Genomic DNA, 14,355 nt, shown 5'->3' with positions numbered 1-14,355 from the left:
CTCTCTCTCTCTCTCTCTCTCTCTCTCTCTCTCTCTCTCTCTTCTTGAGATAGGCTTACATAATTCTTGCATTCAATAAGAGTTTGGTGATGCTGAAAATCTTTTAATAATGCAGATTTAGTGTTATTTAATTGGTAGCATATTGCCACACAGACAAAACTATGAACCTATAAAGACTTATTTTATAAATAATGATGTATACCTGCTGAAAATGACTAAGGAACGAAAATATTTTAGCATATAAATATTCATTTCATATTGTCATATTTGTCGAAAATAAAAATGTAATATGTTGGTAGAAATGTTCTTCATATTTTGCCAGTTTCTAATTAGCACAATTAGAAAGTTTAAAATTTCTGCTGACCGAGTTCTTAATATTAGACTAGGTTATTTCTATTCGTAGATACATTTCAATTCCACTTAGCATAGATATAGTTCGAAACGCAATGTTTCAGAAAATTATTAATTTCTCCTGAAGTACTTCGTCTAGAACTATGTAATTTTGCATGTTGCATGACAATACTTTGTGATTTTTTTAGATTTATATGCATCTATTTGTTTTGTTCTTTTTAATAATACATTATTATTATTATTATTATTATTATTATTATTATTATTATTATTATTATTATTATTATTATTATAGGCCATTATTTTATGAAAACTGTTTGATGAAACAATCTGAATTTTTTTTCTAGTTAATAAAAAGACACGAATATAAAATGTCATGAAGAGAACTTTCTTTATTTACCTTCACATTTTAAATGAAAATTTCAATTTATATTCTAAACTTCTGAGTTACAAAATTTAGGGATTACTTTAAATTAAAAAAATAAAATAAAAGAACGCGCGCTTTGCATGAACTAAATTGAGAACTAACCTTGTTTCTGAACTGTCAACATAATTACGTTATTACTTTATATGCAACTGTAATAGTACATTATGCAACGAGCCTATAATGGTAGTAATTAAGACGCGCGCGAGTTTCATAATTTTCATACGAGCGTCTTAATTACCATTATAGGCAAGTTTCATACGACTTTTTATGCTCGACCGTATGTCTAACTTAAAATTATTCATGAGTATTCATGTTATGATTATGTGAGGAGCGGAACTGATCTTCTAAATTGTGAGATGTGCGCAGACGTGAAAGTATTGATTTTTTCCGAGGAACGAATATCATTGACCTTAATATAATCTAGAGAATAACATGAACATTAGTCTTGATATAACCTGGAAATTGATTTAGAATTGAAAAACGAGATGACAAATTGAATTGATTTGAATATTATTTACAATTAACGCTAATTATTATAGTAACAGAACATAATCTTCTGCGACAGTATTGGATTTCCAGCCTCCGTGACTTTTCGCTAGTTGTCTTTCGATTGCATATCCGAGAATAATCTATACTTGCGCTTTTATAATGGTACAATGGTGATTTCTCATTGGCTGAACAACTGAACTATAATGAATAGGTGTACTTTAATGAGGTGCATTAAAGGGCTACTACCAGGTGTATAATTACTACATTTCGGCATGGTCGAGCATAAAATAAGTCACTAAAAACCACGTAAAAATTGGATACATTTCGTTAGTCGTAATGTCTACTTATCAAGGGCAATCTCCTGGTTAAACAGCTCTGATGTTGACTTTGGCTATATAAGCGCCCTTACTCCTGGGGAGAGGTGGTATTTCCATGTGTTGTTAAGAACTACAGAATTTACTGCGATTTTGTCATTTTAAAATGGAAATAAAGTCGATTTCCCATTAAATAAAAAGAAATAACGCAAAATTTAAAAGTAAATTTCTGTTCCTTTTATCTTAAGAATTTACTCTGTGAAATTGCTGTCACTGAACACCTTTCACTTTGTATAATGTAGTCCAAGAAAATAAAATACTAACCAGAAGAAAGTAAAAATTTTACACTAAATTCTTGTAATTGAAAAAAGTCACACAGAAGTCACAGCCCGTACCCGGAAAAATACAGCTGTCAGGATGCTCGAAACGTTGAAACCGCAGTTAAAAATATTTTAATTGCATTTCTAGTTCGAAATGGATAAAATTCTTTACAAGATAGTCAAGTCTAAATTAAAACCAATGTCACTGACTGCACAGTTGTCTATAAATAGTCCTTTTCCATTCTGGTTTTAGCTTCAAGCCGTTCGAACAAATTATTAAAAATTTAATCTATGGGTAAATAAAGTGTATGTATCATAATGCGAAGCCTGATCATAAATATGAAATCTTATTTCACATGTTGTTCATATTGTAGTTGGAATCTCCTGGTAGAGGGGCAGAGAAGGCCTGACGGCCTTATCTCTACCAGGTTAAATAAATAAATACTAAATACTAAAAATAAAAAACATAATTTTAGAAAAAATTAGGTAAAATGAATATTTTCGGAATTTTCTTTATAAATACATATTTTAATCCTTTTTATGGTTTTTGCTCTAATTTATTTCAATTCCGAACATAAAGTAAAAATTTGTTAAATGTGTACAGTAGTGGCAAAAAAACCGGACCGACCCTTGTAGCTGATTTCAGAGCCTTGTTCACTCCAGAGCACGATAGACTGGTAACTAAGACTTTCGTGGTTCGAATCCTGCCTGTGAAGGAAACTTTTTTTTTGTTCCTTATTCAAATTTATTCCCAATACTTTTCGATTGCTGGTAAAATTCATGTTCTGGGAAGAATAAGTTAATTAAGTAGTAAAATATCGCTGCAATCGAAAAGTAATTAATTAATTCCTGAACATTAAATATGAAACACACTGCATACATTTACACGAAGTTCCTATCTGAAGAATGAAAGGATACAGCAATGTAAGAAATCGTCAGGAAGAAAGAGACAGAAATGGCTCATTTCGAAGTTAATGGATTGCTGTTATTCCAGTGCGGAGACTTTCAATAAGTACAGAGCAAAAACTCACATTGTGTATCCAGTCAGAAAGGAAGTCCGATTCCTTCTTAGGCATTATGAAACAAAAAGTACACTATGCTCAAGTGTGAATAGTTGTGAAGTGAAGTGATAACATTTATGTTTCATCCATAGCGGTTGAATAAAAAACTATAAATATCCAGAGTTTTATATATTAGCGACATTATACATTTACCCAGCTATTCATTTATCAATACATACGCAATAAGTAATGAGCCTTGTTACCTGCATACCTGTGTGTATCTATATTTATCTTAATATAACCCTTTACACAAACAATTTCTATACATTATCAGTCTTACTAATAAACAGTGTATAGTTTTTATACGAGACTTATGCAGAGTTAAGACAGAAAACGTTACTAATAAACCGTGAATAAGCTATGGACGTATAAACAGGCTCTAACTATACAATGGTAATTGCTTTGCAGTAGTTATATACACGAAATCCCTTGTTTAAGCGTTGTATATAGAGAAAAAATGGCCGCCCCTGTAACAGCTGTTCGTATCGACTGTCATTTTATGATGATGGTTACCGTGTAACCACAGAAGCACAAACCAAAGATCATAGAATTATTAGAATAATATTGCTTTAGCTTGTACTCTTTGATCAAAATGTAGTGTGGTAATCGATTAGAGCCAGTTGTACTATCGATATTTAACACGCCACACTAGAGCGCTCTACCGGATGCAATAGAGAACCTCAGATATTCTATTACCTTTCGTAACGAAGTAATGACGAAACTATGACGTAGCTGTGTAACAGTTGTACTGTTATACACGACGTATGTAGTGATTATTAGTAAGGAATTTACACACGACTTATAAACGAGCTACTCATTGTATAAGTATAAGACAGTTAAACGTCTATATATAGGGTTTTTATTAGTAAGATCATATGTAGATACACGTAGTTATTTTCTGTTTATACATATACAGGTATATAATTTTATTTTTACTTCAATTTTTATTGTACCGGTACCTCAGTTTTTTAATGTACTTCACTCCCACCCCTTCTACTAATGAAGTTCCAACCATCCTCCACACAGAACCAAGGTCGCATATGCAGTCAAAATCGCCTTACGGTCATAGTAAACAATATTGAGTTAGTGAATATAGTACGTTCCAGAAATATGGTTGCGTTTTGCAGTGAAGAAAGAGCTTTCAATAGTGAATCATATTTTTCGCACAGATACTGTGCGTTCGTTTGCTTATGTCGAATCCCGGTTTCCCCCACCCGCTTCTGCTCGCCCCTCTGTAAAGGCTAATGGGTGGGATGTCTTAGCACTTTTCTGAAAACATTTTCTGTTAGGAATTGGACGTCTACGTAATATTATACAACTATTTAAAATAACTTAAATAAAAGGGCCTCGTTAATTAATGGTCACGTGATTTCTCCCCTTTCTACGATGCTGAAACATAACCACTTGAGTGGACAGCAGGTAGCATGTCTGAGTAATTTTATCTTTTCCGATCGGGCAGAAGTGAAGATTGAATTTACAGTACGTAACGTACTCTTTTATAGAGTAGGTTCAGAAATATTTCAACATGAGTTACTGGTACCAAGGACTAAACTGGTAATTGGAATTAGGTACAATAGGCTACAGTGCGATAATACGCACAAAAAAACTGAACCCTGTATCGAAATAAACGGCCACCATTTTCAAAAATGTGTTTAAATATTCATATTATGATTATTTTTCAATTTAAATTAACTCTGTATATTGTAGGCTAACCTAATGTACTGTAGACTGTATAATGAATACGTCCGCATGGATACCTCTGTTCGTGAGTAAAAACACTTATTGTTAATACTGTACTGTATTTTGATTAAAGAACAATCTAAAGAAAATTATCAAACTCAAAATCATGATATTTCCTAGTTTACGTAAATGGATGAACTACTTTTCTTCCCTCCTATACCTAGTAAAATGATTTGTTTTTATTTTACGCCAGTATCATCAAACTCCGGTCATGGAAGGGAGTAACAAACAGTATTTCTGGTCCTCAACCGTTAATCCAAAGGTATAGCCAGGTTAATATTAGAAATGTTAGTTAAAATAAAATGATGTCCCTGTATAAGGTGAGTCACGAGGAATTACCGTCATTTACGGAGCTTATTTCCGAAGACATTCTGAGCAAAAAATATCATATAAACAGTCATGGGACCTACTCTCAATATTTTCAGAGTAACACTAATTTGAAATTGTTCGTAAAATGCTTTTTTGGATTCAGTTTTAGACTGTGGTGTTTCTCATGGATTGGTTTATACCTTAATAAACCACTTTTCTTTAAAAAAAAACTGTATTAATGTTTTTTGTAGGATGTTGAAGTCATTGGTGATCTTTGAATAACCCTAATATATTCAACGTTCATGAACTCTTTCATTTTCAGAAGCACATAGGAAATTGAAGTGAATAAAATTTATTGTAATTATTATTTCTTAACCTTCCTTGATTGCTAAATCAAACTGCAGTTTTAAGTATTCCATTTCGGTTAATAATAAGTTCTTGACAATGAAAGTAACAAAGTCCTAAAAAATGCCAGAAATATTTCATTCTATCAAACTGACGAAATAATTATGACTTATGACTTAAGAAGAAATTTTATTATGTTTTTTTTTTTTTCTAGAAAGTAATCACACTGTATGTTTCAAAATTTCAAATCATTTTAAATAAGCTGTCCCATATAAACATCTGACATTTACAAGTTTTAAAAATTATTCGTGTAAATATTTGTAGTCCTCTTATTTTTCACGACCAATAGTATATTTTACACCGTCCCGTCACGGTGGTTCAGTCCTAGAGCGCTGAATGTATAAGTCAGGAGGCCAGGGTTCAAATCTTGGTCTACATTTAAGCCCGTGATGTAGGTGACACAGCGGCTTTCTCGGGATACTCCGATTGTGGTGCACTCTGAACAGTCTCTGAAGAACTAAGTGATCTAAGTCTCTCGGTACTAGCGACATCTATGAGCCGCTCATAGTGCTGAGGCGAATGACGACAAGTTAAGGTTCCTGGCATTGCACAAGAAATAGGAGATCTATTTTTACTCTAAATTTGAAAATATATTTCAGTACATGAAAAATAATATACCAGTCTAATAACTTCGATCCCATTCACAATAATTCTATTACAGCAAGTAAAATATTGTATAATGAAACCTTTCTAACAGTCTACTTTCATTTGTTTCAGATCCTACAGCTTCAGATGAACGACTACAGATACCACTACATGTTCACCACATTTGTAAGTATCAATAGTAGAACTATTGTAATTTCTGCTACCTTGTGAATAAATAAGCTATAAAATATTTAACTAGAACTTTCTCTGCTTCTGAGACGCTTGAAGAACGGATCTACCTTCGTCTCAGTGAAACATGGAGAGAAATAAATGGTTCCAGCATTCTGGATCATTATAATTGTATACGTCTACAATTCCGACAAGTGAAATGATTCAAGTGGTTACAAAATTGTACTACAAAATTGGTGTATTTTCTTTTCTTACTTTCTTCAGCTGAAGACGAAGATTGATACAGCCGTAGAAATTGTTCTATAGTATATAATTTAGCGTCATGTTAAAAGGACCAATAATTTAAACTCCCTGTATAGAAATAATTAATTATCTTGACTTACAATATGTTGAAAATGTTCCGACTAGTTCAATAAGCAATGAAGCTCTCAAACTAGATTTCGAAAAAAAAAATGGAGATGCTGTATTTAGTTTCCACAAAAATTTAAACATTAACATTAGAGATGAACAAAGCTAACTGCCGTTCTCGCTCGCTGTGTTCGTTGCATTTGTCTTTTGAGTCTGTCCCGTTATTTTCGTGCGCTTCGAGTCTCGCTCATCATTCTCGAAATACCATTTGGTCGGCGTGGAAAGATTTCGTAACTTTGAATAACATACATCACCGAAATAAATAACATTATAAATGTTTAAATGAGACAAAAAGACAAAACAAGACAAATCTTAGTTATCAAAATGTTATAGTTCTATTATATGATATTACCTATGGTAATATAAATAGAAAAAATAATTCTGAAATAAATTTGCATTTCTAAGAAACATAAAACATAACGTTAATTTCATTTTACTTCAGATTGCACACTTGACCTCAAACATACGAAAACAAAATTCCTAGCCTTTTAATAAGGGCCTAGTAATTAAATAAAGACTGGAGAACGGATTATTATACGCTGAAAGGTAGACATAATGTTTCAAATAGGCTACTTGATTGTTTTAGTGCAACAGTTGCCAAAGCAGATAAAAGTTCAGTCAGGTATAAACTTATGTGGCGATTCAAGGCTGCTTGACGTTCGGGACTTCGGAAGTGATCAATCTCGAAGTCTCGAAACACTCAAAAGCAGTCTTTATGTTAACGACGCGACGTATAAAACATTGTCGTGCGGGTTTTCGACTTTGCGGGCGCTGTTAGTCTTGCTTTCTCGATCGTTGTTCATCTCTAATTAGCATAGTCATTTATTACACCATTAGGTGTGTTCCGTCTTCAGGTTTTGTGAGCTGTCGATGTTAAAGACGATCTTTTAGTAGGTTTCTTTGGTTTTGCTCGGGTAAAACTGTAGAGCGAATGTTTATATAGTAGGTTATCTTTAGATTCATTCTTTTAGAAGTGAAAAGTATATACTCAACATACAAGGAAAGAAAAATTGTAACGTTTTGACAGGGAACTTTTTCCTGTAGACGCTTACGTAACTTGCCACAACATGGAAACAAAAGACTACTGTCATCTTCGTACTTAATACATAGCATAATATTAGCAGTTAACTTTGAAGTACACGAGGGTCGCTTCATGGCTAACGAGGAAGACAGGCTGCGGCACGGATCGGAGTCACGTGGTTATCATGGTCTAGTCATGGTCATCTTGACAATCGCCTAATGTAAATACATGTTCAAAGTTCTAAAAAACAAAGGAATTGCTATATTAAACTCATGTTAAACGTGCATTTATATATAAACTTGTTCAATGTTGGCCATGTTATTACTAAGAATGTGACGTCGCGCCGTAACCTGCTTTTCTCGTTATGCACGAGATCGCTTACACTCACAGGAAGTAGTTACGTCACACAAAGTGCAATTGCTCGGAAGAACCACAGGATTGCAAGCATATTATGTACAAGCTACGTGGACGAGTCTATTAATATAGAGAGATGTTTACATTATTTTAAAAAGGTTCCGAAGAAAAAGTCTCGTAACCAGAACATGGTACGAAATGGAAATATAAAAATTGGAAATTTATTCTTTGAAGAGGTACGAAAATTCAAATACCTTGGAGCAACAGTAACAAATTGAAACGACACTCGAGAGGAAACTAAACGCAGAATAAATGAATCGCACAAAGGGCTTCAGTCCATTAGATCTAGTTTTGAAAAGACTATAAAAAAAACATTCTGTACACTATATTCCTTTCTGCATAGAACTCTGAGCCTGACGCTTCAGTTTCTATCTTTCCTAGCATTGGACTGAATACCTTTCTGCACAGGCCGATGGAGCCACTCATAAAGATATTATGTCCATCGATATCTCGTTTTTTCAACATTTGTGACTGAAGCTCTTTCTGCATGGGGCGATTCAATTATGGAAATGTCTGCTATTATTCGGTTGAGAAGCTTTTGTCAACCAGTCTCCTTTAAAAACAACTGGAAGTTATAATTTATAAAACAGTTATATTACCGGTTGTTATGGTTGTGAAACTCGGACTCTCACTTTGAGAGAGGAACGGAGGTTAAGGGTATTCGAGAATAAGGTGCTTAGGAAAATATTTGGGGCTAAGAGAGATGAAGTTACAGGAGAATGGAGAAAGTTTCACAACGCAGAACTGTACCCATTGTATTCTTCAACTAACATAATTAGGAACATTAAATATAGACGTTTGAGATGGGCAGGGCATAGCCTATAGCACGTGTGGGTGAATCAAGAAATGCGCATAGATTGTTAGTTGGGAGGCCTGGAGAAGGAATACCTTTGAGGAGGCGGAGACGTAGATGGAAGGGTAATATTAAAATGGATTTGAGGAAGGTGAAATATGATGCTAGGGACTCGATTAATCTTGCTCAGGACAGGGACTGATGGCGGGCTCATGTGAGGACGGCAATGAACCTCCGGGTTCTCTAAAAGCGATTTTTAAATAAGTAATGTATGCTAGTAATGCTTGGTCATGAATGCTAACGGTCGAATTTTTGCGAAGAGCGTAAGACATAATGAAAAAATATCTTATAATTAGACATCGAAAGTTAAGAAACTGAAAATAGATATTCTAGGCGCCTAAAATGCTCTAAAAACAACAAAAATTGGGCAATAAAAGGCATTGAAATTATATGGAATCACCCATAATTCTTAAAGTAAACATCTATAAGACCTTATGTAACTTAACAAAGTACAATGGAAAAGTAGTTTGTCTGTTCTATAGACTTGTTTCACTTGTACTTATTCATCCATAACTTCACGTCCATAATTTGAGTTACAATAAACAACAAGCAACTTTTCAAGATTAACGCACAACTTTCTGTCACGTTTATTGGACAACGTCAGTGACGATGATTAATGTAACAATAATGAAACGTCGGTACAGCCGCGAAGTCCTACCAGCAAGCACCGTCTTTGTCCACCAAAAATAATAGTTGGACTCACCGGGATTCTAAACTGGGTTATCAGCGTGGAAATCCAACGCTTCATGTATTCGACTAATAATTGATGTTTGTTGTTTAGTCAACTGAATAAGGACAGGTTTGAACCTCACAAGTGAAACCAATAAAGCATCACTTATGAGGCAACTAAGCCAGAAATTAATAGGGTAGGTCAGTGCTGGAGTCAGGTAGCAGTGCTAGATAAGGACAAGGTGCATTCTGGAGTAAGCGAAACAACACTGCATTGCAACAGGGTGTCCCATATCTATGGCTACTATAAGAACTGCAATTTACTTAGTTTCGAACGCAGAAATAAATGCATTATTGTTCAGTGAGTAGTCATATAAAGAAATAAGGCAAAAAAGGACCATTATGAAAGCAAGAAAAGGGCAAAAAAGTAAATATTAAAGTAAAAAAGGCGTAAATGAAAAAAAAGGCAAGATGAAACTTCGTCGGAATGCTTCATTTCTAATGATTCATGCAGATTTACTAAAAGCCTTTAAATATGAACATTCAAATAAAATAGGCATTTTCCTAAAAAATCCTATGTCTACTTATAATATCGTAGTTCCACCTCTAGTAACGGTTAAGTTAGAGTTTCCTCTAACTGCGGTACCGTAATCTAGCGGACGGTAAATGACGGTCACTAAAACGAAGTAAAAGAACGTTGTTTCCTAGAAAGCGTTGACCGTCATTCTCAGGCAAAAGAAACGGTGCCGCTATTTGCATGACGGCGGTCAGTGCGGTGAGTTCAGTCAATCAGCGTATTCCGAATCTCACCGGTCCGGTGGCATCAATGACGTCACGTTGCAGCTAAATAAGGAACGAAACTGCTGGAAGGATCGATGGCTGTCACGGCGACTGTACAAGTTGTTGTCTATGCTGCGCTAGCAAAATTTTGCGAAATTTTCGTACTCCCATCTCGTTCAAAGAAAAGATAGCATAAACAATTTATTTCTTGAACCGGTAGTAATACGGGTCCGTTGACATGTTCGCTCATAAGCCATTAACATATTGTTTTTACGTTGTGCTCATTACAAACAATACAGTAGAACTAAAGCAGAACACACCGCCATGACACAACAGTGCACCAGGGGCGGCCCGTCCTTATGTGCTACAGTGCTACAGTACAATGATAATTTTGGCTCAAATAATGTATTTGTAATACCACCATAGTATTTGATCTGTCATTTGACAATTTCCCGTGGTTATGTTCATGACGCGTTATAAAGTGTTTAGTCTTCGTGCCTTCTTTGGTGCCTCAGGGGGTTCGTTATGCTACTCAAAGCTCCACATGAAAAATGTAGACAGTTATGCGCATGTGCGAAGCTGAAATCACTGCTCTGATTGGCTATTTTTACGCGGGAAAGTGCTGTAGTCAGCTTCAGCACAACACAGCTTGGAGATTGCAAAAGTAAAGCGTAACGAAAGAATGCTTGTTTGTGGAAGAATTCGGAACTATGTACAATGTATTTGGTAATTCAAGTGTCCGACTGCTGCTGCCATCTACCAGTTAAAGTTGCTGTCAACAGCTATACTATACTGAACAAAAGAGTGTTCCAGATAAAAGTTGGATTTCTATACGGAAAATCTGACTTCCAAAATATAGATGGCTGTTCAATTGTCACAATACATAGTATCCAACAATTTACAGGATCCATTCTGTGAAGTATCGAAGTTGTTAAATATTTTGGTTACAACACCAATGACCACTGCTGAGCCAGAAATATGTTTTTCTTCCTTGAAACGCGTAAAGACGTTTTTAAGGAACACTATGTCCCAGGATCGTCTCACTGCTCTTGCAATATTGTCAATAGAAAAGTGTATGATGTCCAAGATGGAGGGGTTTAACACCAAATGACAAGTTCTGCAGTACGAAAGAACGTCGTATGGACTTCATATTTCATCACTAAAGGAGACTCCAAATTAAGATAAATACATAAGTGTAGGCCTCTAAAGTAGGCCGATATAGAGATTGTAGCACACTCATTACTTTGACCATCAGCCGCTACTGCAGTGCACGATGTTATTCGTCTGCTAATTCCCGTTCCTATACAAGAACCAATCAGATTCACTGATGGCGGCTAATGGAGACTGCCATCACCTCTGCAAGTTGATGGCACCGGTGCGACACCGGTGGAGCATCAATGACGTCATCGGCGGAAATCGGAACACCGTGATGCCATCGGATTGCTCACTGGTGAGATTCGGAATACGCTCAATGTTTTTTCACGGAACATACTTGGTTGGGACAAGTTACCTGGTCGAGAATTTCCCGGAATTTTCCCTCGACCCATTATGAGCAAATGCTAGCTAACTTTCGGCGCTGCACTCTGGGCTCATTTCCCTCATATTATCACCTTCATTTCATTCAGAAGCTATATAACAATAGCAGTTGAAAAAAAACGTCGTAAAATAAACAATTAAAAATATTGTAATTACTGGAGTTTACTTTAACACGTTTCACTATAATGCAGGAATGAAAAAGAAAATCTTATAATATTGTAGTCAGTTCACTCTGCCACTGAGGGCTCAATTAAGTCGTATACAACCCCAGCAGACAGTTTGCGCTCTGTAGATAAAGACGAACTCGAGTTCGAATGATTTATGAGAAAAACATCTGCAGCGTTTTCATAGCGTGAAGTACAAAGAGTAGAAAACAATTCACCTATCACTGTTATTATACAGCAAAGAATTAAAAACCCCTGGCGATTATGACAACCGCGCTCCACAAAGTGGTGGCAGATGTGGGACACAAAAAGAGAGAGAGAACGAGAGAGAGAGAGGGACGAGACTGCAGGGTCTTGTCAAACGAACCTGTCAATTGCAGTTCCAGCGTCGCCAAGAGACACAAGAGCTATACGCCCACGCAAACAAGTGACAAAGACGGGTAGATTTAATTGTTGCGTCACACTCGGCCGCAGCGCTGGTAGAAATACTGGGGCAGTGTCAGTAAAAACAGAGCGTCCCTCTGTTCATGTAATTATTCTTAATAGACTCTGCTAGTTATGGGGTGAACATAATTATGTTGGATGTAGTGCATATAGAAAATCTGTAATGTTCAGGAAAATTGCAGTACAATACACGGAAGTCATAGTTTTAGTTATCAGTCTCCGATAATATTTTATCATCAACAACAAGATAAACGAAACATTAAGACAACAGCTTTGTATCTTTTCTGCTTTTACGTCTACAAAAAAATTCTACTATTACCACTAACATCATCATTAATTTTATTATACAGAGTTTTTTATTTTGTTTTATTAATTTTTATTTTATTTAACTAGCTAGCTAGCGAGTACAAATTAAAATTATAAAACAAAAATGTTCCTAGCCACTACCGTAAGAGCCAGGTTCGTGTACGGTGTGGTCTTAGCCAATAATATAACATAAAATTTACAAGGACAGTTTACTAAATACAGTAAGTGTCCCAAATTGATATATACACTCTTTGAAATACTATTTTGCAGCAAAGAAATGAGATAGAAATACATTTATTGTGATTTATGATTCAGAACGCAGTGGAAAGCATAGGAACATATTCATCTGTTTAAAAACAAACATGGAAGTGCAATTAATTATCGTTCGATGAACGTAAGTGGATACTGAAATGTTATTGGAAAATGAAGAATGTTGTTTAGATTTTTGCTCAAAATGTCTTCAGAAATAAGTTCCATAAAGGACAGTAAATTCTCGAGAATTACCTTGTATATTTACGATGCTTTTTTATGTTAGTGTTCTACAATGAGTATAATTTTTTTTGTGTTGACACAACTTACAAAATATGTAATTCTCATCAAACAAAATAATCTACTTCCAAATTTCTCCACCTTAGCATTTATCTGTAATTCAAAATATACAGTTTAATAGTACATTATGCAACGAGCCTATAATGATAGTAATTAAGAAGCGAGTATGGATGTTTATGAAACGAGCGCAAGCGAGTTTCATAATTTTAATACGAGCTTCTTAATTACCATTATAGGCGAGTTTCATACGACTTTTTATGCTCGACCATATTTCTAACTTGAAATTATTCATATGTATACATTTTATTTGTATCTGACAAGATCGGAAATGACCTTGTTCTAGGTCGTGAATTGTGAGATGTGCGCAGACGCGAAAGTATTGATTTTTTCCGAGGAACAATAATGTCATTGACCTTGTGTAATCCCGTTAAACTTGGTATAACCTTGATTATTGAGTTCGACATTGAAAAACGAGATGACAAATTGAATTTATTTGAATATTATTTACAATTAACGCTAATTAGCTAATTATCATAGTAACAGAACATAATCTTCTGCGACAGTATTGGATTTCCAGCCTCCGTGACTTTTCGCTAATTGTCTTTCGATTGCATATCCGAGAATAATCGATACTTGCGGTTTTATAACGGTACAAAGCTGACTTGTCATTGGCTGAACACCTGTAAGCTGAGTTGTCATTGGCTGAAAACATCTGTACTTTAATGAGTAGGTATACTTTAATGACATGCATTAAAGGACTGCTACCAGGTGTATAATTACTACATTTCGGCATGGTCGAGCATAAAAATTTATAAACCCCAAACGAATAAAATATATACCATAATTCCTCTAAGAATGCACTTAACTGTAATTCAAAATACATAATTAAAAAAAAAAAACGTTGTTATTAAAATTTTTCACAGTAGAATAAATATAAATTTTCTTCGGAAAACGTATTATGTGTCTTTCTTGTGTTAAATTTTACATTACCTCGTTAACATGTTTCAACCTGTTAACAAGG

The 14,355-nt window shown here is 34.9% G+C and overlaps 1 protein-coding gene across 3 annotated transcripts in view; it reads left to right on the top strand.

The window, feature by feature from the left end:
* The window catches only part of LOC138698374 (glutamate receptor ionotropic, kainate 2), a 546,735-nt gene that overhangs the window by 335,197 nt on the left and 197,183 nt on the right, over positions 1-14,355 (top strand). For all 3 annotated transcript variants that reach the window (XM_069824247.1, XM_069824245.1, XM_069824246.1), the window contains one exon: positions 6,134-6,187. In XM_069824247.1, coding sequence (XP_069680348.1) covers positions 6,134-6,187 — 54 coding nt within the window. The remainder of the gene's footprint in view (positions 1-6,133; positions 6,188-14,355) is intronic.

Source organism: Periplaneta americana, chromosome 4 (genome assembly GCF_040183065.1).
Source record: "Periplaneta americana isolate PAMFEO1 chromosome 4, P.americana_PAMFEO1_priV1, whole genome shotgun sequence".
NCBI lineage: Eukaryota > Metazoa > Arthropoda > Insecta > Blattodea > Blattidae > Periplaneta > Periplaneta americana.
This window is presented reverse-complemented; position numbering and strand designations above follow the sequence as displayed.